The sequence below is a fragment of the Diabrotica virgifera genome, chromosome 4, assembly GCF_917563875.1.
Source record: "Diabrotica virgifera virgifera chromosome 4, PGI_DIABVI_V3a".
Lineage (NCBI taxonomy): Eukaryota > Metazoa > Arthropoda > Insecta > Coleoptera > Chrysomelidae > Diabrotica > Diabrotica virgifera.
In genome coordinates this window covers 109,556,737-109,581,665 of record NC_065446.1, presented here as the reverse complement: position 1 = coordinate 109,581,665, position 24,929 = coordinate 109,556,737, and the positions used below count along the sequence as shown (strand labels likewise).

General features: G+C 35.0%; 1 protein-coding gene across 1 annotated transcript in view; it reads left to right on the top strand.

Moving 5' to 3' along the window:
* The first annotated feature begins 831 nt into the window (after positions 1-831).
* The window catches only part of LOC126883635 (uncharacterized), a 33,360-nt gene continuing 9,262 nt past the window's right edge, over positions 832-24,929 (top strand). The window contains exon 1 of the mRNA XM_050649289.1: positions 832-1,100. Coding sequence (XP_050505246.1) covers positions 832-1,100 — 269 coding nt within the window. The remainder of the gene's footprint in view (positions 1,101-24,929) is intronic.

Below are 24,929 nucleotides of genomic sequence, written 5' to 3'. Positions count from 1 at the left end.
TATCATTTCGAAAGCTCATAAATAGCTCGTAATTCCACCGCAAAGAACAACTCAATATCTCTATTTTTACCTAGTGGGAGGGGGCTGACTCAGCCTCCACAAAAATATTAAATTCCTGCCCAGTGTAACGAGCCCGAAATTTAAGTCTGGTGCCGACCACTAGACTAGTAACACGCGTGCGAGCGGAGCGGAGCAGAGAAGCAGCGAAGAGAAGCCAACGAGTAGTGGGGATTGCTCGGCTGGGGACTTTTTAGTCCTACCTTGAATGTAAGCGAGGTAACAGTTGAGCGTTTTCACTCTCCGAGGCGAGAAGACGACGAGGAGCCAACGGTGGAAGAAGTTGTACGACTAGCAGGAATTTTCATTCCATCACGAATGTAAGCGTGATAGCGAAATCGTGCACTTCTAAGCCTTAGGCAAGAAGGAGAGGCAAAGGCCGATCGACTGGATGTGGTGAAACTTAGGGAATTTGATTTTATTGGATTCTCTGAGACGCCACAGCTAGAGATCGGTTAGCAGAAGAAGCAAAGCGGGCTCGACGGGAGCCCGCTACGGGATTTTTACTGTGCCTCCGTAAGGGTAGACACTGCAAGGTGTAGTTCTATGGAATCTACATCGGGCAGCCCCGGCCCCTAGGTCAGTAAAAACGAGAACATCAAGAGGATCCCGTACCCAGTTCTGCCTGGGTACGTGAACAACCGCGATAGGGGTAGGGAAACCAACCCTGAAGCCGAGCTGGCGTCGGGCCAGTCGGCGAAAAAAAAGGTTCGCCAAGATTAGGGATTCTCCCCCCCAGACGATTGATCGAGCTAAGTCTCGATCACCCCCCCTATGGCCACTCCGCCAACACATGAAGATCTACGCAAAGTGGATCTTAGACTTTTACAGGAACAACAAACCGATGAAAGCGAAGAGGAATCCGAAGAAGATACCGAGATGAAATCCGAGGATATGGAAAGCGAGGCAGATAGACAAAACCAGATAGAGGAAGCTCTCCGACGGGCAAAAGAGACGCAACTAAGAGGTGAACAGCTTCGTCAAGATATTGAAAAAGCACAGGCAGAGAGATTAATGAAAGACTTGAGATGGACAAAAGACCAGCTTACGCAGCAAGTGAAGGAAAAGAACGAAGAAATAGCCCGACAAAAGACCGAAAGAGCGGAACTACAAGAATCAATGAGAAGGACGAAAGACCAGCTAGCGAAGAAAATGAAGGAAAAGGACGAAGAAATAGCCCGACAAAAGACCGAAAGAGCGGAACTACAAGAATCAATGATGAAGATGAAGAGCCAGATGAACGAACTGACCAAAGAGCTACGAGAAGCCCAGAAAAACCTGATGCTAGAACGCCAACAACAGGCAAAGCCCATACCGAAGGTAGAAAATAACCCAGCGACCGATAAGCCACCGCCGATTAAAAAACAAAGGGCAAAAGAAGACTTCCCAACACTGTCACGACGATTAAGCACAGATAGTGAGACGCCTGCCTTGGGGCGATCTGACGATTCAGAGACAGAGGACATGGTAACAAACGAAGATACCACCGTGCTGCCCGAACAACAGGCAACACCTCACAGACAGCCGCCTGTAATTAAATTACAGAGCGTGAATGAGACAGGGGCTATCCTCACCATAGCCCAAAGACTAAAAGTCTATACGACTAACAAAATCTCCAGGAGCGGTAAAGAAACACTCATCCAGGCGAAAAACCTAGAAGATTACAAGAAAATGGTGAGGGTAATAGAAGAATACGCAAAGGCACACAAGGACAAAAGGCTACAATGGGTAGCCTTCCCAGTAGACGAGGATAACCCAAAGTGGTTTTAAAAGGATTGCCCTCAAATACCACCGAGGAGGAAATCCAAGAAGAGATGGAAGCAAGACACCAAATAGTCTGCCAAGCAGCCAAGAATATGACCACAAGAGTCGGTCCCAAAAGGCAGTTACCGATGTTCGTACTGACTCTGAATCGTGAGGACGTAGAAAAGGCTAAGCTGATCACCAATCTGTGTCACATGAAGATAGAGGTAGTAGACCTAAGAAAAGCGACAGAGCCAACGCAGTGCTTCAACTGCCAAGGCTTCCACCATGCGCAGAACGCGTGTCACAAACACCCCAAATGCGTGAAATGCGGAGAAGACCACCACACGAAGACCTGTAAGAGACCCAGGTAAACAAAGGCGACCTGCGCAAACTGCAAAGGAAGTCACCCCACAAGCTACAGAGGATGCCCGAGAAGTCCAACCTGGTATAGACCACCACAACAGAGGCCACAACAACAGATCTACAGACGACAACAGGCAAACGGAGTCTCCTATGCCAAAGTCACGCAGGGCGAAAACCAACAAGCCACCACAGCGATCCTCCCAGACGAAGAATACCTGGTCAAACTAGTCACCAACATAGTGACCAAGGTAGTCCAGGAAACCATCCAAGATACCAGACAGATGATCAGGTAAAACCACAATACAATTAAAAAAATCATAAAAAAGGCGTAAGCCACCAAAAAAATCACACAAAATAAAAAAAAAACCAACATAAAATTAGAGCGTCAAGCCATTGGACGGAGCCCATTAGGACTCGGTACAATGGCTTGGAGCCCAAGCAAGCAATTTTAGTTCCCGCGGATAAGTAAATAAGAGGATAAAAGGCTTAGAGCGCTTAACGCTGGCCTAGTTTTGCATTCGATTAGGGTACCACATTGGAATCCTATTACCCAGGGTTCCATTGTGAAGAGCATTTGGCTGATAGTTGTGCCCCTATCGCGCATAAGCGTGCTATAGGGGGGAAAGGGATGGCCTGGGGCATTGGAGCGAGGTGGGGTGATCCCTGTATTTATACTCGGGCCAAAACACCTCGCCCCAATGAATTGTTACACCCGAATGTCCTTTTTTTTCGAAAGGGTGAACATCTCCCATGGGTCGGGTTGAATCAAATTGCTTGCGAGCCCGAAATTTTTAATCTACGGTATATAAGCTCATAAATAGCTCGTAATAATTTAGCGCTATTTGTATTTTAATCTCTACAAGGTGGGGAGTAAGCTATACAGGGGTGAAATAGAAAGAAGTTTTTCCACGTATAAACAATTATTATCAGATTTTCTCTACAAAATTTGAAAAAATATTTAATAATATACAGTTTTAACTTTAATAACGATATAATAAAGAATGATGATGATGATGATGAAATGATGATGAAAATAAAGATTGCTGCGTTTTTTATTTATATGCATTAAATGCATAAAAGCATATTTTAGTGCATATTTGAAATGTTTTTTGTGCATATTTGCATGCATATTTTACGGTCCAATAATAAAATACCTATACAGGAGAAGAAGGGGGAATGTCACGGTGTTACCGGTTAGTTAGGGGGAATGTCAGTTGTGAATTACGCAGAAATAAGTGAAAACACATTGTTCTCGTGTGTTCCCACAGAGTAAATTTTTCAAACATATGATTTTGAAAAAAGAAAATACCATCAAAATATATCAGTAATATTAGTCTTATAACTTTGAAAATGCTTGCTGAAAAATTCAGCAAAAGTGACATTCCTCCTTTTTTCCCTGCTGTATTTCCCTTCAACTATTATTGTAAATGAAAAAAAAAAGGAATAAAGAATTGAGCAAAGAGCTTTGAAATAGTATAAAGTGTAAGAATAGAATGGAATAATTTGAAATTGTATAGCTCTATGTAATATGTATATTGTTTTTAGAATTATGTAATTTAAAACTTGAATTGTTCTTGAACTAAATTTAAATAAATAAAAGAAATAAAAATACTTGCCCAGTACAATTCTGTTCAGTGTCGACGACCTTTCTTTCAGTTTAGATCAAACCACAGGCTGAGGAAAGGTACTCAGGTATACCTCTACACACTGGTAAAAAACACCCTTATAAAGTCTCCCCTCACATTTTTGAATCAAAAAATAATTGGTTGGTCCCTAACAAAAGACGGTGATAAGATCTCGATGTAAATGATGGTGGAATTTTTTGTTTAGAAAAGAATTTGGGAGATGATTGGAACAGCTATAAAAACACCTGTTGGGTATATATTTTTTTATGAAAGCTATGGCATTTTTCAGCTTCTAGAGAAATAGTTTGGTTATAACCTAATTTAACAAAATCATAATATTCATAATTCAAGAAAAATTACCACTTTCTTAATGTTGTTCTGAAGCTATTTTCTTGTGGCATTTTTACAATTTTAACTATTTATAATGGGAAATAAGCCACAATATTATAAACATCTGTTTTATTAAAAAATGATTATCCTTTATCGTTTATAAATAAGGAATTGTTAAGATTTCATCGAACGGAACAGAACAACATAGAACGGGATCCTACAACATTCACAAGAAATAATACGAGGAAAATATCAATACCATACATAAAAGGACTATCCGAGAAACTTAAAACAATAGGAAATAAATTCAACATTTCAACAACATTCAAAACAACCAACACATTGAGATCTATTATATCTAAAACTAAACCTAACAATGAACAAGAAAGGACAAAGAAGTGTATTTATAAAATACCTTGTGAATGCGAACAGTTTTATATAGGTGAAACATCAAAACCATTAAACGTTAGAATAAGTGAACATCAATCTTATATTAAAAATAGAGAATTTGATAGATCTCAAATATGTCAACACGCATGGGATAATGAACATAGAGTTCAGTGGAGAGATTCAAGTATAGTCCTGAAAGAAACAGATAGTAAAAAGAGAAAAATCAAAGAAGCGTCTCTAATTATGCTAAACGAAACAAATTGTGTCGCAAATTCCTCGGTGGAATGCAGTAGGATGTGGATACCCATACTGAAAGAGGAAGTCAATAGAAAGAAAATACCACAATTAGTAAGTCAATAGTCGAGTTAGTACATATTTTATATTTTAGTATTACTTATATATCCATGTCTGTATTATTGATATTATTTATAATTTAAACAAAATTATAGTAAAGTCAGAATTTGGTATTAATTTTGAGAGTAAATTAAATGTAAGACCAAATACTTACGATGTCGGGATAGTACCACGAGGTTTTTCCTGGTTTTCCCTCGTGATTTATTATGAGATCTCTAACGCGAGAATTTTAATGTCACCGTTGCATATGGTTGTCTTTTTAAAGACAGATCACATGCTATGATTTTTTTGTGACGGATATTCTTGAGTTGGGGTTGATTTCATGTAATCGAATGAACTATCTTTCAGTAAAGTCGTCCCAGGAACGCAACTCATAAATATTGGCAATATCATTTTAAAGTCTTCTACTTTAAAATGTATCATATTATGTATCTGAATTGCCGATATAAATGAGTCAAATTAAATAAATTATTCGAAGAATTTTTTACTAAGTAACAACGTTTTATGTTAGTAGTATTTTGTATTTTGACAACGGCACCCGATTTGGGCGTCGAAACGTTAACAAAAATCATTTTTTAATAATATTGTGGCTTATTTCCCATTATAAATAGTTAAAAATTACCACGTATAGATTTGATTTTCAAATAAAAAATAATTGTTTGTAAAGTTTATTCTTCTTCTTCTTCGTGAATGGCTTTACAACTCACTGTGAATCTTCGCCGCATCCAATATAGCACTCCATCTTCTGGTGTATCCTGTGCTTCAGTCTCCTAATTGTTGTAGGTACCCTAAGCCGAAATAAATCTGCTTCAACATCATCCTTTCATCTTTTTCTGGAAGACTTACTGATCTTCTACCGTCTAGTCATAGTCTATCAAAAATCACTGTCTACACTCTGTCTTCTTCTGATCTTACTATCTTATCGCATGAGCTGCCCATCTTATCCGGTTAGCTCTTATATGTCTGACGATGTTTTCAGTACCATACAAAGTCTTCAATTCAGCACTACGGCGCTTTCTCCACTCTCCTGTCAATTAATCTCTTTGAGGGCCAAATATCATGCTGAGAATCTTCCTTTCAAATAACAGGAGCTTATTTTCTTCTCGCTGATGTAGAGTCCATGTTTCACTTCCATCTTCCATATGTAAGAACTGGGCGAATAATTGGCATGTAGGCTTAATTTAGATTGTCTTTTTAGCAGCTTAGATCTTAATAATGATGATAGGAAGTATAATGCTCTATTTCCTGCAGCTAGTCTTGCTGATAACTCTTTTTCTATATAGTTGTCATCTATAATTACCGCCCCCAGATATTTAAACTCTTTTACTACTTCGAAGTTGTCGTCATTTTTGGTTACTACTCTATATCTATTCATTTATTTGAAGACACCGACTAGCTGTTTTCTCTTAGAGCTGTGAGAACACCTCTTTCACGTCTCCTGCAGAATGAGCGACTACATCTAGATTCTAGATCATCAGCAAAGGCCAAAGGCCAACAATACTACTTAACGTTCCCGAAAACGGAGTGGGACAAGCCGAACTGAACCAACTACAAGCACAACCAGATTGTCGATCTTTCGATGTATACGCGGTATATTAGGTACGAATGGATTATTATAAGTATTTTAGAAGTTTAAAACTTCTAAAAATCTTATAAGTTTAAAAGTATTTAAAACATTGTTTAATTTAAATCATTGTTCATTATAACCTTATACATATATTATTCTGAAGCTATTTATTTGTGGCATTTATGTAATAATTTATTATTCTAAATGGGAAATAAGCCACAATTTAACTTAAACAATAATTGTACATTGTATGTTTTTTTTTTGTTAAAAATGAACATATTCTACTTCGAATAACTCGAAAAGTACCTACCTCTTGACTTCGGATCGAATCTAGTATCATCAAAGAGTTCTTGTATGTATTTTGTCCATACATTCAGATTTCTTAATTTTTGTCTGTGATAATATTCTCCTGTTGTTCTCGCAGTTTGCTAGCTGTGTTGGATTTCGGAAGACTAGCAAGCTGTTTGTTTCACCTTTTTAAGCATGTTACCTATTATGTCTTTGTCCTAACAAATCTTTTTCTAAGAATCACTATCATGTGATTTTAACCATTTTTTTGGCCTTTCATATTTTGGTTTTTATTTTGTCTCTGAATCTTGTACATTATTTTGTTGTTCTTTGATTTTCTTCTTTCTTCGATAAGTTGCAGTATATAGTGTCATTTATCCAAATCTTTCTCTTCTCTTTCTTTTCTATTTCATGTTCTTCTCTGATCTTGTTAAAGGTTTTACATATATTTTATTACATACACCATTTTTTTTTCACTTTTATATAAGGTACTTATATTTTTGCTAAGAATATTTTTTTCAATAGAATACTTACTTTTTGAGTTATTTGCGAAACACCGTCCAAAAATTATTTTTTATTTGTTAAAAATTAACATATTCACTCGCAAATAACTCGAAAAGTACCTACCTATTGACTTAGTAAAAAAACTCTATAGAACAAAAGTTACTTAGAATAAATCATTTTATCCAATGCCGGACTTATTTTGAATGTATATTTTTCACCCCCGAGAAGGGGGTATTCCCCTCCACTTTTGTAAAATGGAGGGAATGTAGAACTGTAAACTTTTTCTTATATAATAATAGACAATTTCAACTGACTATTCCCAAATTTTCATTCTTCCTTTATTTTTTTTGGGTCAGATTTTTCTTTGATCGGGCTATGTAGCAAATAAAGAAAGACAAATAATTTATTAGTAATAATTTTACAAAAAAAACACAACCACAACTTTTGATACACTTAAAATCTACTTTTGTTGTATGTAAACGTCTGATGTGGAAGTGGAAACGTCAATAAAATAATTTTTTTAAGTTATCTTTCATCCTTCCTTTAGTTTTTTTGGGTCAGCTTGTTCTTTGATCAGGCTATGTAGCAAATAAAGAAAGACAAATAATTTATTTTATTTAGAATAATAAATTACATAAATGCCACAAAGAAATAGCTTCAGAATAATATATTAGGTGATAATGAACAATGATTTAAAATAAACAATGTTTTAAATACTTTTAAAACTTATAAGATTTTTAGAAGTTTTAAACTTCTAAAATACTTTAATAATCCATTCGTATCTAATAGGGCTTTTCATCGATTGTCATTTGTTTCGAGCTTCTGTCATATTGTGTTGTATAATCTGTGTATTATATTAATATACACGGATTATACGACATATGACAGAAGCTCGAAACAAAAGTACATCGAAAGATCGACAATCTGGTTGTGCTTGTAGTCGGTTTAGTTCGGCTTGTCCCACTCCGTTTTCGGGAACGTTAAGTAACAATACTTTTGATCCTCTAGTCAGTCATAGATCCCCCTGTCAACTCAGACGATATTTTACAGTAAATATACGAAAATTTTGTGATTTACATTTTGTTGCTTCATACAGTCTTAAAATATTCCAGGATGAATTTAAACGATTTCCAAGAACAAAAAACTAGGAAATAAAATTGTTTACTAAAATTCTAAGGTTAAATTCCGTTCACTCATAGAATCTTATTAAATATTGTTTCCTGGTAATTAATTCATTCTCTTAATAGCGGAAATCTAATAGCACAATAAGCAAAATATTTGGTAATGGTTTATTGAACAGCTCACAAAATTTGTTAATTATTATCAACAAATCTATTCATGGAAAATTTAAATTAAACTAATGACAACGGTGGGTTAAATAACTAAAAAATTACTGATGTACCTATATAATAAAAGATATATAGGGTGTCCCAAAAGTAGTGGAACGGTCGAATATTTCGCGAACTAAACATCGGATCGAAAAACTGAAAAATACTGGTTCAATGTTCAATCATTTTCAAAAATCTATATCTATCCAATGACACCAAACACCAACCCCCACTACACCCTCTGAAGGTGGGCTGGGGGGTAACTTTAAAATCTCAAATGGAAACCCCTAGTTTTTCTTGCAGATTTGGATTCGTTACGTAAAAGTAAACCACTTTTATTTAAGATATTTTTTCGAACTGTGGATAGATGGTGCTATAATTGGGAAAAACGATTTATCCTGATACCATAGGTAAATTATAGAAACGGTCTAATATCTCGAGAAATACACTTCCAAATGAGAAACCAAAAAACAGGTTTTTAATATTTTTCGAAAACCTATCGACAAACACCAAAAATGACCCTCCAACCCACCCCCTGGAGACGGGGTGGGGGGTAATTTTAAGATCTTAAATAGCAACCCCCACTTTTTATTGCAGATTCGAATTCGTCATGAAAAATTAAGCAACATTTATTCGAAACATTTTTTAAAATTGTTGATAGATGGCGCTAATAAATAGTATTTTTCCAATTAAAGCGCAATCTATCAACAATTCTGAAAAATTGTTTCGAATAAATGTTGCTTAATTTTTCATGACGAATCCGAATCTGTAATAAAAAGTGGGGGTTGCTATTTAAGATTTTAAAGTTACCCCCCACCCCACCTCCAGGGAGTGGGTTGGAGGGTCATGTTTAGTGTTATTCGATAGGTTTTCGAAAAGTATTAAAAACCTTCTTTTTGGTTTCTCATTTGGAAGTGTATTTCTCGAGATATTAGACCGTTTCTATAATTTACCTATGGTATCAGCATAAATTGTTTTTCTCAATTATAGCGCCATCTATCCACAGTTCGAAAAAATGTCTTAAATAAAAGTTGCTTACTTTTACGTAACGAATCCAAATCTGCAAGAAAAACTAGGGGTTTCCATTTGAGATTTTAAAGTTACCCTCCACCCCACCTCCAGGGGGTGTAGTGGGGGTTGGTGTTTGGTGTCATTGGATAGAATTTTGAAAATGATTTTAAACGTATTTTTCAGTTTTTCGATTCGATGTTTAGTTCGCGAAATATTCGACCGTTCCACTACTTTTGGGACACCTTGTATAAAAAGCCGCAGGGCTAGACTAGACACTTCTACGCACAATTTTTGAAAATTATGGACAAAGACGCAGTAAAAACAGTTACATTGATCTTCAACAATATACAGGTAATCAATAATAATTTTGTTGTGAACCGAAACAAGAGCCCTCTTATCTTAGTTAGTTCAGAGAGCGCCAAAAACACAGAGAGACTAAGGAAGATGAGGGAATTCTACAATTTACAATTCACCTCTCAGCATCCGTATGTCTTGCAAATTGTAGAAGCCTCGGAGGTATAACCAGAGAAGGTTCCCATTGTTTTCATTCTGGTAGGGTGTAGAATAGCATTGTTGTTTTATATGCCATTAGAGTGAAAACTTAGTCTTTTTGTTAGCAGTTGCCGCTAGGGCATCTATGCCATTTCGTTCGTTGCAATCCGGGACTGCACGCTGGGGTTTGTTTTGGTTGGATCGGGGAGAGCAGCATATGTGCCTCCTGATGAGAGACTAATAAGTTTCGAAACCGGTAGAGTTGCTTGATGCACTCTCTGATTGGACTAGAATATGGTTCGGCTGTATTTTCGTTTTGCAACGAAATTGAAAATGGTTATTCATTTTTGATTTACATTTACTCTGATTGGAGTACAAAGGGAATCATTCTCGTTGGAACTTTACCGCGCTGAGCAGATGGGACGTGAATTGTAAATTGTAGCATTCCCTCATCTTCCTTAGTCTCAGCATCCGTATGGCTTGCAAATTGTAGAAGCCTCGGAGGTGTAACCAGAGAAGGTTCCCATTGTTTTCATTCTGGTGGGGTGTAGAATAGCATTATGTTGTTTTATATGCCATTAGAGTGAAAACTTAGTCTTTTTGTTAGCAGTTGCCGCTAGGGTATCTGTGCCATTTCGTTCGTTGCAATCCGGGACTGCACGCTGGGGTTTTGTTTTTGTTGGATCGGGGAGAGCAGCATATGTGCCTCCTGATGAGAGACTAATAAGTTTCGAAACCGGTAGAGGTGCTTGATGCACTCTCTGATTGGACTAGAATATGGTCGGCTGTATTTTCGTTTTGCAACGAAATTCAAAATGGTTATTCATTTTTGATTTACATTTACTCTGATTGGAGTACAAAGGGAACCATTTTCGTTGGAACTTTACAGCGCTGAGCAGATTACTTCTTCAAGAAGTCACAAAAGTGTGACGAAATATTGAGAAATAACAAATAGACTTTTATTTCACATGACCGAATTGCTGAAACTTCAAACCACTATAACACAGTACGGTCGAAAATATTTGTACAAAATATATATATATATATATATATATATATATATATATATATATATATATATATATATATATATATTTATGCACAGATATCAAAGTGAGGTCCTGACATTACGCGCACTTAGTGAGGACCGGTAGAAAACGTAGACATAATCGTTTCAACTCTTCATAGTGACCTTGACAAGTAAATAGCAATTAAAAAATGACGAGTATACACAAAAAAGATTACGTATATGTGCCCCGTATTGTTCAAGTATATTGCCACCCAAGTGAGGCCATTACACGCAGCTATTAAAGTGAGACTGTATATACTTTTTCGTTATGCGCACAAAGTGAGGACAACTTTACGTGTATATTTCCTTACAGCTCATCAAGTGAGGACCATACAGTGTTGTCGATAAATATGAGATTAATCGTTTCTACTGCCTTTTTCTGTATAACACAGTAAGAATTATTATTGTTTCGTTGTTTCAGTCACTTGTAGTTATAAGAAGGATGTGGACTCTTTGTTCTTGCTCGTACTGTTTGTTAATTTTATAACATTTTAGTACCTCAGCATTAAATCACGGTAGCCTTATCGGAGACTAGCGTTAATAAAGAAATAGTTTTATATTTTTTAATAATTTACGTTAAAGATGGATAGGAAAGCAAGAATTTTGAAAATAGCGTTAGTTGAGAACAATAATAATCAAAATGGAGGATACAGTGATAGTTCAGTTATGTGAAATTTATATTGAACTTAACATATAAATATAAAAGCCCGACTTTTGATCTAAGGGGAACACAGTTTTTACGGTACATACATATCTGTCATTTGTCAACCCCCTCCCTTCCATTTCCCCCACTCCTTATTTTTAAATAGGGAATAGGGGCGTGTGCTAGCTCATTTGAAACGATATTCAATTCTCTATCCAGTATTATTAACATTGACATAATTATCTATACAGAGTGTATTTTAGTATAGGTACTGTTGCCCCTGTCGATTTTCATTTTGAAACGACAATTTTCCAACCTTAATTTTAGTATACAAGATGATTTACTTAATTTAATTAAACTTAATGTCCCTTTTTTACTGACTTAATTTTACAGTTATTCCACTAGATGGCAAATACAGTGAATATGATCATATGTTTTATTTCGAATAATCATTTTAAAATAGTTTTAGTTTTCTATTTTCTCTGAAAATTGTTGCAAGCTTCTTGTTCTTATACTTAAAATCATGTCACTACAAATTTATACGAGACTACATATTAAGAGTATAGAAAGTATTATAATATATGACATACATGCTTTTTTCCATTTATTGAAGATATTTCACCTTATCCTGAAACAATGCAATGTGAACAAGTGTCCTCAACTAAAAAAATATATCAGACTATTTTAATACTAAGTGTATAGTTTGTACTATAAACCGTATTGAAATAGATTGCAACATGTGTGTGTGGTTGGGATATTGACTGCGAAACCTAAGGCTTCATTCGCCTAATCATATTTACCTTTGATTCTTATAACAATAAATAAAATTGATTAACATTTTATATCAATATTATTAGTGTTTTTAAACAATATCAGTATGATATATCAGTATGATAAAGTCAAGATAAACAATACTATAATAGAAAGCTTTGAGGTCAAACAATGACTGCGGCAGGGTGATCCATTATCGTCTATAATGTTTAGCATATTACTAGAAAAGGTTATACAGGAAGCAAACATTAATAGAACAGGTCTGATCTACCACAAAAAAACATCAGTGCTTGGCATTCGCAGACGATTTGGTAATCTTGGCTAGGAGCAAAATAGAACTTATAGAAACAGTCATGAAATTCGAGGAGAGGGCAGCAACCAAAGGATTGTATATAAATGAAGCAAAAACAAAGTATATGGAATGAACAAATAAGCAATTCGTTCGGGGGCAATACATAACAATGACAACAGCGAAGGGAACACAGTATAAATTCGAAGAAGTTTAGAGATTTGAGTACTTAGGAACTGTCTTCACAAGAGATCCTAACTGTGAAGAAGAAATACAAAAGAGAATTATGTCGGGCAACCGCGCTATATTTGCTTTTAATGGGTTGTTAAGAAGTAAACATATATCACGAAGAGCAAAACTAAGAACTTACAAGACCGTAATAAGGCCGATAGTAACGTATGCTTCTGAAACATGGGTCACAACAAAAAAACATCAAGAGTTGTTGTTCCACCCGGTGGGAAACTGAGCTCTATCAAGATCCTAACATACTAGCAGTAATTAAGGCGCAAAGACTTAGATGGTTGGACCATGTGCAGAGGATGATTCCATCTAGAATTCCCAGAATGGTACTATCTAGTGCATTGGCAGAGAAAAGACGAAGAGGAAGACCGAGGTCACGATGGAGTAATGGAGTTAGAGAAGATATGAGAAGAATTAACTTAAGGAACTGGGAAACAAAAGCGACTGACAAAAGGGAGTGGAAAAGAATAGTACATCAAGCCATGGGCCTACTAGGCTCGTACTGCTTACATATTATAATATCAGTTTTCTAATATTATCCAGTTCCATATCCAGTTCCGAATCCAGTGGTTATATTTCTTCCGTATTGTTTAGTTTCGCTTCCAGTGATTGTATTTTTTTTCTTGTTTTTTTTTGAAATATTTATTTATTATTTTATTACTATATTTTTTTATTGTGCTCATAATAGATTGCAACATTGTCTACAGACATGAATGCAGTAACAATAAATAAAAAAATCGGAGATCCACACCCCGGATTTGAAATCGAAACCTCTGCTTTACGAATCCGAGATCCGAGGTCTACCCACTAGGTCACTAGGCTATCGCTCTTAAGACAATATTTTTTCCTGAAACGGGGAACTTCTAAAGCCGGGTCTAGACTATGTAACAAAACATGCTAATAACAAAGTTGTACAACAAATTTGTTGTACAACTTTGTTATGTAACTTGGTATAATATAGCATGAGTATCCAGACTATATAACAAAAAACAAAACAACAACATGCGCATAAATTTTGCAGCATTTTAGATGGATAGCTGGTAGGTTAGGTAGTATATAGAATTGCGTCATATAAGTATGGAGGATCTCTTCATAGCAACAGCAGCTTGTGTAATATTGTGGAGGCGACACCGGCGTGTTAAATTAATATTTTGGATGTGTCCTTCATTAGCAGCTCGAGCAAAATATAGGTAGTGGTACAGCTCTTTTAGCTGATCTGGAAAGAGATAACATAGACCCATCGACAGGAGACATTAAATGTGATGGCAGTTTTAAAAACTTCTTAAGAATAGAAAGTTCTGATTTTGAATTTCTTATAAATGACATCGGCCATAAAATAGGCAGGAAAGACATTTCGAGATGCAATTCCAATAAGAGAAAGATTAACAGTTATATTATTAGCAAAGTATATTTTTTTAACTTTTTACTCATTGTTTCAGAGAGGAAGTATAACATTTGTGTAAAATTTAATTCCTCAGTATTATCGTCTTCACCTGTTCATGATTGAGTGTCACTGTCTGTTTGAATTGGTGTAGCTGGAGAAGTAGCGGATGTAGGTGTAGTGGACGGAATAGAAAGGCTCAGATATATTGTATGATTGAGTGCCTGTTTGAGTAGCTGATGAAGCAGTCTGCATCTGTGTAGCGAATGAAGTGAATGTTACAGGTTTTATGTCTGAACACTCTGCTCTGTAGAGAATAGTATTTATGTCAAATTTAGAGTTGATTTGCACCGATTTGCTGTTAAGGTTCCGCGTACTGCTTTTCTTTTGTTGGCTTGAGTTATAGGCGTACGTGCATTAGTTTTAACTACAGTTTCTGTATCTATTTTCACTTCTATTTCAGTCTATTCATCGTGTTTTTTATTTGTTTTTTAAATCAATAAATGTAGCTCATCCCATAGCAATCCCATAATACTCGTTACTTACGAAATAGCTCAATTAAATGAGTAGTCAGTTCTTTCGACAATTTCATCGCGTAAATGACCCTACGTGAACAGAGCAAAGAAAAATCTAGCACAATCACTCCAGAATGAACAAGGCGATATGACTCCAACGGTTGCTGCTCGCGTAGGTACTATGCCAGAGAATGTTTCAATAACATGTTTTTAGGTGTAGATCAGTCGCGGTGCGGTTTTATAACTTTCTTTGATGTTTACCGACATCTGTTGGATAACATAAAACATGCTATAAAACATGCTATATAACCAGAAAAATGTTATACAACACTGTGTTTTAAAACTTGTTTTTTTAAAATTTTGTAACAAGTTACAAAACTTTGTTATTTAACATGTTTTGTTACATAGTCTGGACCCGGCTTAACGGTAACTGCTTATAGGTAATACACTACAATTTCTGAATATTTTTTCTGAAATCTATCGAATGGTACCAAACACGACCCCCACGGAGGTGGGGGGGGGGGGGGGGGGTTACTTTAAAATCTTAAATATGAACTCCTCTTTTTATTTCAGATTTGGATTCTTTGCGTAAAAATAAGCAACTTTTATTCGAAACGTTTTTTCTAATTACGGATAGGTGGCGCTATAATCGGAGAAAACGGGTGTTGGAAATGGAAAATTAAATTAAAATATGGAAAGTCCCCACTAAAATGGAAAATTTTACTTAAATTTTTTGGTTTTAGAACCTAATAATCACAACCCAATAGGTCCCCAAAGCGCTCGAGTGACTGCACATTTAGCATACTTTGCTCCCCTACTATATGTATTATAAATAATATGCGAAGTAATTATTAACCCAAACAACCATAATTCAACTTTTATTTACTAATAAAGAACTGGACGAAAGTGTCACATCAGCTTTTATGAAACACATGAATATTTACATAAAAAGGTATGTGATCTGCTTGAAATCGATATTCCCAAAATCATCTAAAAATTGTTTATACATGAGTACTTTGAGACTCTTGTATGAAATGTGAATACCGAAATACGATTAGGAATCTCTATTATGTAATTTTTAAATAATACATAATTCTTAGGAAATGAAAGGTATTATACAAACGTGTTAAAAAATACTACCTACTGAAATTTTTTGATGGCAATAAATGATGAATTGGTTTATCGAATTTATTTTTAAGGTGATACAGTAGCGATCAACAGGTAGCCAAAACGCTTTCCAAGATTGAGGCTGTAATTTTGAATATTTTTTCGAGATATTTGGCACACGTATTTATAATATAATAAAGAATGGCGGTACAGAGCCCAATTTGAAAAATATATTAATATGTGGAAATTACTCTGTAAATAAATACAATATTAAAAAAACGAGTCTGTACCGCCATTAAGAAGAACAAAAAAATACACTTTCTTCAAATAAACTTTTTTATCAGATGCCTAGATTTTGTGTCATTTTGGAACTACTAATGAAATAAAAAATTTTAGTAGTTCCAAAATGACACAAAATCTAGGCATCGGATAAAAAAGTTTATTTGAAGAAAGTGTATTTTTTTGTTCTTCTTAGTGGCGGTACAGGCTCGTTTTTTTAATATCTATTGTATTTAATTACAGAGTAATTTCCACATATTAATATATTTTTTAAATTGGGCTCTGTACCGCCATTCTTTATTATATTACGAATACGTGTGCCACATATCTCGAAAAAATATTCAAAATTACAGCCGCAATCTTGGAACGCGTTTTCGCTACCTGTTGATCGCTACTGTTTCCTCTTAAGTAAAATATGTCATTTGGATATTTTTTTAAACTCGATAGATCCTAGGGACATGTCGGTAGATCGGTAGGATCATCACTTTTGGGAGTTTTGGGAATATCCCAATTGACAACGCAATATACACCGACGCCGTCTACAACGAGCGACGAATCAGAGATGCCAGATTGGGGTACTTTCGCCCATTTTTAGGGTAATTTGAAAGCACATGGGAAAATTTTTATAGGTTGAATTGGTTGGGGAATTTTTCGGGAGGAAAATTGAGCAAACTGAATTGCAATATAAATGTATGTAACATATAACATTATATTAACATTATAACCTATCGAGTATATAAGAAGGAAGAGAGACAGACCCCGAAAATCTTTTAGAGATAAAATGGACGAAGCAATATTAGAAAAGAAACCTGCAGGACTGGAAAAACAGAAAGAACTGAAAATAACGGTCAAGTGAAATAATACAGGAAAAACTATGGAAATCCAGGGTGGTCAAGAAAAAACAGGATGTTTCTAAATAAATGCGACAAACTTTAAAGGGTAATTCTATATGAAAAAATAATGACAGTTTGCTCTATAAGCATATGTCAGCAAATACTTCGTTTCCGAGATATGGGGTGTTGACATTTTTCTTACAAACTGACGATTTCTTTATTGTTCTAAAACCGGTTCAGATATGCAAATGAAATTATGTGTTTTAAGAGGTAATTATTGCGCATTTTTTGACATAAAATTAATAATTTTATATCTACTGTTGAAATGGTGTGAATTTTTTTAAAGAAAAACATAGTACGCCACTGAGATATTTCAAATAACAAATCATTTTGGAATTACTCGTTCAATTTATGATATATACAAAAATCTATTATTCCTTTTTTTCATACGTCGTTCGTGCCGTTTTTATGCAAAAAGTGAAACATCTTAACGCGTACAAAGTATTCGAAATAAATTTCTATATTATATTCATATTATGAAAAAGAACTTGTCAATTCTAATTCATATAGATATATGTACCTGGTTTGTTTTTTTTATTTCAAATTACACACCCACGGACACACGACAATGTTGATAAAGCAAAGTTTACAGAACAGGAAGACAAAACTATTTAACCATTGAGGCTATAATGACAAGCAGCAGTATAATAATATCACTGACTATTCATAAATTTGTTGATACTTCGTAAATCTGATCTTCGTGTATTTTAAGTATGTATGTATAACATTGTAATACCATAAAAGTGATAGGTATTACCTGACAAATGACCTTTAAAAGCCATAACAATTTTTAGGTTGCATTATTTTTATTAGAGAATTTTTGTGAGCTAGAAATAGTTTTCTTATTGTTACAATTATTTAATATTAATTGTCTTAGGAGTAATCTTAGCCCAAAGATAATCTATAAAGTCCAAAAAAATAATGAATGTAAAAAATATTATATTTTTTTTTTGTTTAGCTAATGCCTCGACAACTAATGGCCATTGGCATGGTAGGTACGGTAATTTTGAACAGTTAGGTACCTAGTGTCAGTGTCATGTGTAAGTAGTGTGTGTTGAGTAAGCGCCTTGTTACTTTGCAATGTCGACGTCATTGTCTTTGCAAAGAGACGCTAATTGTATCCGAACGTCTGCGGTCCCTCCGGTGAGAACCGATCCCACGAGGACAGAAACTATATTCATTTATTAATTTATAATAAATGAAAAATTTCCGACCCTGGTGAGATTCGAACCCACAACCTTTCGGATTTTTTAGATCCACAGGCAGGCGCTCTTACCACTGAGCCACGGAGGGGGGTAAATATTATATTTATATATCAGCGTCTCTCAAAATTTGGCGCCCCCAAATTCTGGCGCCCCGGGCGGTCGCCCGGCTCGCCCGCCCCTTTATCCGGCGCTGCTTTAAGGCACTAGTGCTTTAAAATTTTTATGGCACTGCAATTCGTATTGATCGTATAGGCAATTTTGATGTAATGTCAAAAAAATATAAAAATGGAATGTCAGTCAAGTTCAAGTAAAAGTTTTTGTAGATATTGTCCTGTAATTACGTTTGTAGAAAAAATATTGCATGATATGTCTGTTAAAAAGTGCATTTTTAAGGCACTCATGTGAATTGCAGAACTCGCTGTCGCTCATTCTGCAAACTTTCACATGCGTGCCTTAAACGTGTACTTTTAACACTTATATCATAAATAACTATTGAAATACTGATTACAAAAATTTATAGTATTTTAAGCCTTTCTGAGAGCATATGCGCAAAAATTTCGCTCGAATTATTTTTAAATGCGTTCATTTTTTTCGAATACTGAGAAAACCTTAAGTATTTTTAAAAAATTTAAACGCAGAAAGAAATATTACTGTATTATCCATGGTCGAAAGTCCTTGAGAACTTCTATAAATATTTATTTTAATAAGTCACAAGGGTGAAAAAAAATAGTCTGATTTTTAATTTTAAATATATCATTCAAAAGAAACTTTTTGTTCATTATAAGGGACTTTCTGCCCTCGGGAATAATGTAGTTTTCTATTTTGCGTTTAAATTTTTTTAAAATACCTATTAGTTATCTCAGGTTCGAGTTTGGCAAGCGAGGCGAGAGGTCGTGTGGCAGGTGTATTGGCGATAAGGTAATTTCGAATTCGAAACCTATCACAATAAAAACACCGGTTTTTTAAAAGACCTATCGTTATCGATAATCGTTAAACTTAAAAAGCGTTCTTGTGCGAAATAAAAATAAACTTCTAAGTGTATAATAATAATATTTATATTAGTGCTGAGGTTAACATTTAATTTAAAATGGCCAGTGGCGGAACATGAACAATCCGAAAGGAAACCTATAGAAAGAATGAAGAACTATCTGATAGTGGCGACGAAGAATCTAAGAAGAAAAAATATAAAGAAGATAAATTATATTTTGAAAAGAGTAACCTGACGAGACGAACACCGAATAAAAGCAACGACACAAATGAAGAGATGATAAAAATGATGCGGGAAGTTATGTGGAAAAATGATGAAATGATGGCAGAAATAAGAACCATACGGAAAGACCAAAAAGAAACGATGGAATATATTAAGGAGCTGAAAGAAAAAAACGAAAAATTGGAAGAAGGTTTAAAAATGGCAAACAATAGAATAGAACAATTGGAAAAAGATAGACGGAGAAATAATATAGTATTAAAAGGCCTAACACTAGATGCTACCGACGGAAAGCCTGTAAAGGAGTCAGTAGAACACTTCATAGGAAGAAATCTGAAATTAGAGGTCAGACTGAGAGGAGCGGTGAAGATCGGCGACCAAATCTTTGTAGCAGAAATGGAAAACCTAACGGATAAGATGAGTGTACTAAAAAACAAAGGAAAACTGAAAAATCTACAGGGACAAAAGGTGTATATAGAATCAGATTTAACAAGAAAGGAAAGGGAAATACAAGCAAAAATTAGGAAAATGGCAAAAGAAGAAAAAGACAAAGGTAATACTACGAAGATAGGATATATGAAACTGGAGATTAATGGAAAGGAGTGGAAATGGGACCATAATAAAGAGAAACTTATACTAACTCACAGAAATATCGGGGAAGGGACTTCAAAAAACTAAAAGAAAATAATGAGACCGGACCCACAACAATGACAACCAAGGCAATGAATGGGAAAAGCGATAGGGAAAAAGATGATGCAAAGGTAAACAAGGATGAAAATAGGAAAAAGGGGAAAGCTAGATTGCAGAAAAAAGGAGAGATAAAAATGGGAACATGGAATGTGAGAAGCATCAATGGAAAAGAGGAAGAACTGGTAGAAGATATGATAAGACAAAAAATAGAAATACTAGGAATAACAGAAACGAAGATGAAAGGAAAAGGTCTTAAGAAAATACACAAAGGATATTGGTTACTTTGGGTAGGAGCGGATACAAAAGAGAGAGCAAAAGAAGGAGTCGGGATAATAATTGCACCGAATAGACTACAACACGTTATAGAAGAAACATATGTTAACCAGAGAATATTATCGGTGAAAATTAAACTGATGGACGAAGAAATATGGACAAAAATAACAGCCTACGGAGTAAATGAAGATGCAAGAAAGGAAGAGAAAGATAAATTTTTCGAGGAGCTCCAAATGCAAATTGATAATGGGGAAGAAAACATAATTGTAATGGGAGATCTAAACGGTAGAGTCGGAAACAACAACAGCGGAATAGAGGAGTGCATGGGAAAAGAAGGAGAAGAAATGCTAAACAGAAATGGTGAAAGAATAATAGAAATATGTATGGAGAATAAACTAGTTATAACAAATACAAAATTTAAACATAAAGAAGTACACAAATACACGAGAGTACAAGACAGCAGAAACGAAAAATCAATCATAGATTACTTTTTGGTAAGCAGCAACAAATGGAAAAGAGTACAGGATACGAAAGTGAAAAGAGGCTCGGAGATTGGCAGTGACCACCATCTAGTAATAATGAGAATGAGAACAACAGAGGAAAAAGAAGAAAAGAGAAGAAAGGTAGTAAATGAAAAAATAAAAAGTTACAAATTAAAAGAGGAAATATATAAGAAGAAATTCCAAGAAAAATTAGATAATACTTTGAAAGGTAGGGCAAAAAATACAAATATAGAAAAAAAATGGGAATATCTAAAAACCAGCATAATCAAAGCAGCTGAGGAAACTTGCGGGAAAGCAAAAATAGCAAACACTAACATGAGGAGAACAGAATGGTGGACGGAAGAAATACGAGAGAAAATAAAGAACAAAAAAGACAAATGGAAAAGATACCTAAGCACAAAACACCCGGAAGATTACGAAGCATATAAAGAAAAAAGGAAAGAGGTTAAAATAGCGGTGAAAGCAGGAAAGGAAAGGTCATGGGAGAGATTTGGACAAAAAATGACAAAAAATTATAGGGAAAACCAAAAACTCTTCTACGGCGCATTAAAACAACTCAGACAAAAGAAAGAGCACACGATGCCGAATATAAAAGACAAGAATGGAAACGTACTAACAGAAGAAAAACAAATAATGGAAAGATGGAGAGAACATTTCAAAGAGCTAACTCATGTAGACAAGGACAACATAGGGGAGATACAAGAAAGGAATGAAGAACAACAAGTGGAATCCATAACAAGAGAGGAATTAGAGAAAGCAATAGAAAGAGTAAAACTAGGCAAAGCACCAGGCAAGGATCATATCACCCCGGAAATGATAAAATTCATGGGGACAGAGGGAATGGATAGCATGAAAGAACTAATGAATGATATCATAAATAGAGCAGAATTACCAAAGGACTGGAAGAAAGACATTATATTACCAATACACAAAAAGGGAGACAAGAGAAACTGTAATAATTACCGAGGTATCACCATATCAAGTATCCCTGGGAAGGTATTAGCAAGAATACTAGAGACAAGAATAAAAACACAAATAGAAACAACTATGGAAGACACACAGTGTGGATTCAGGAAGGACAGAAGCACGCAAGACCTAATATTCACATTAAGACAAGTAAGTGAGAAGGTAATCAAGAAAAATAGAGAGATACATATGTGCTTCATTGACCTGGAAAAGGCGTTTGACAGAATCCGAAGAAAGGACGTTTGGAAGACACTAACAGAAAGGGGAGTCGACAGACACATAATAGAAGTAATAAAGGATATGTACAAAAATAATACAAATACAGTAAGAACCAATAACGAGGAATCCAGAGAATTTTCTACAAGTCAAGGCGTCAAACAGGGATGCGTGCTGAGTCCACTGCTATTCTCAGTGGTACTGGATGAAGCGATAAAGAAAGCCAAGAGAAGAATGAGAAAACTAACATTAGGATACTGGCAAATGAAACAGACTCAACTATCGGAGCTACTATTTGCAGACGACATGGTATTGATAGCAGAAAACAGAGAAGACTTACAGAACAATCTTGAAATCCTAGAAGAAGAACTATCAAACATAAATATGAAAATTAATACAGAGAAAACAAAAACAATGATAATTTAAATACGAGGAAGACACACGCAATAGAATTAGACGGGAAACAACTAGAGCAAGTGGAATATTTTAAATACCTAGGAGTAATAATCGAATCAAATGGTAAACAAGACATGGAAATAAACGAGAGAATGGGACGAACAGGAAGCTTATTTAACACTATGAAAACAACATTTTTTGGGAAAAAAGGGATACCGGAAAAAGTAAAAACGGCAGTCGTTAAATCAGTAGTTAGACCAACAATCATGTATAGCAGCGAGACATGGACATTGACGGGGAGACAAAAATCCAGAGTCAATGCTATGGAAATGAGGTTCCTGAGGAAAATAGCAAACAGAAAAAGGACAGACAAAATACGAAACGAAACAATTAGACAAAACCTAAAACTAGAACCAATCAATGAAAAAATAGTAGAAGGACAACTTAGATGGTTCGGGCACGTGTGTAGAATGTCGAACGAGAGGCTAACAAAACGAGTGTTCGAAACGAGAGTGCAGGGGAAAAACAAAAGAGGGAGACCAAGAGTTATGTGGGTAGATGAAATCAGGAAAGAAGTCGAGAAGAAGGGATTGACATTGGAAAGTGCAAGAAACCTAGCGCAAGATCGGAAAGCATGGAGACTACAATGCCAAACTCAACTCCACCAGCCTTACACCTAAAGGTAGAAAGGCTTAGGACTAAGTAAGTAAGTAAGTTATCTCAGGATTCGAAAAAAATAAATGCGTTTAAAAAGAACTCGACCGAAATTTTGCGCCTAGGCTCTCAAAAAGGATTAAAGTATTAAACATTTTTGTACTGTTTGAATTTATGCGACGATTGACGATCCACTGTTTTAAAGATTGGTTGAACAGATGTTGCCAGTTGTATGGTCCTCACTATGTGTATCGTAAGTTATTCAACAGGGCATAGAATATACATGGTTAGAAAATATACGCCAAAGTCAGTGCCTCTATGCGGAAAATCTCTGAACTAAAAATTGATGTGGACCATACAAAGTGAGGTCCCACTTTTTTTTGTAAAAAAACAGTGTTTGCTATCAGTACATGTCTACGAAAAAGTCTTACATTGATTGACTAAGTGAGGTCCGTATACTGGACCTCACTTTGTACAGGACCTCACTTCAACCGCAGTTTCTTTTGATATGTGGCTCACTTCATACGCTGGGAGTAAATATATATATATATATATATATATATATATATATATATATATATATATATATATATATTAAACTCGGAATTTGGTATTAGATTTGAGAGTAAACTAAATGTAAGGCCAAATACTTACGATGTCGGGATAGTATCACGAGGTTTTTTCCTGGTTTTCCCTTGTGATTTACTATAGAGTCTCTAGCGCGAGAATTTTACTGCCACCGTTGCATTTGGTTGTCTTTTTAAAGACAGATCACATGCTATGATTTTTTGTGGCGGATATTCTTGAGTTGGGTTGATTTCATGTAATCAAATGAACTATCTTTTAGTAAAGTGGTCCCAGGAACGCAACTTATCAATATTGGCAATATCATTTTAAAGTCTTCTACTTTAAAATGTATAATACATGTCTGAATTGCCGATATAAATGAGTCAGATTAAATAAATTATTAGAAGAATTTTTTACTAAGCAACAACATTTATGTTTAGTTTAGTATTATTTTGTATTTTGACAACGACACCCGACTTGGGCATCGAAACGTTAATAAAATCATTTTTTAGTAAAATTGTGGCTTATTTCCCATTAAAAATATGTAGCTAATTACAAAAATGCCACAAGAAAATAGCTTCAGAACAACATTATGAAAATTAGTACAAACAACTATAATACTAACGAAATCTTGATAGTAGAGGGCCAGTAGATCGATTTTGGTAAAATTGTGCCTTATTTCTTATTGAAAATAGTTGATTATAAAAATACCACAAGGAAATAGCTTCAGAACAACATTAACAAAAAGATTGCTCGAAACAGCGGAGATTAAAACCCTTCGAAAAGTCGATGGTAAGACACGTATGGTACAGAGCTAGAAGTACAGGGGAATACATACAGGGTGTTTCATCAATAATTGAAAAGATTTTAACTGTATATTCCTGGGCTCAAAAGATTAAGGTAAACCCAAATCAATTACTCCGAAAATTCTTCAAAGGGAGCTAGGGCTCTGAAGATGGCGTCTTGTAATTAGTTTTTTTTAAATACCTCCAGAACGCCTCTATTTAGAA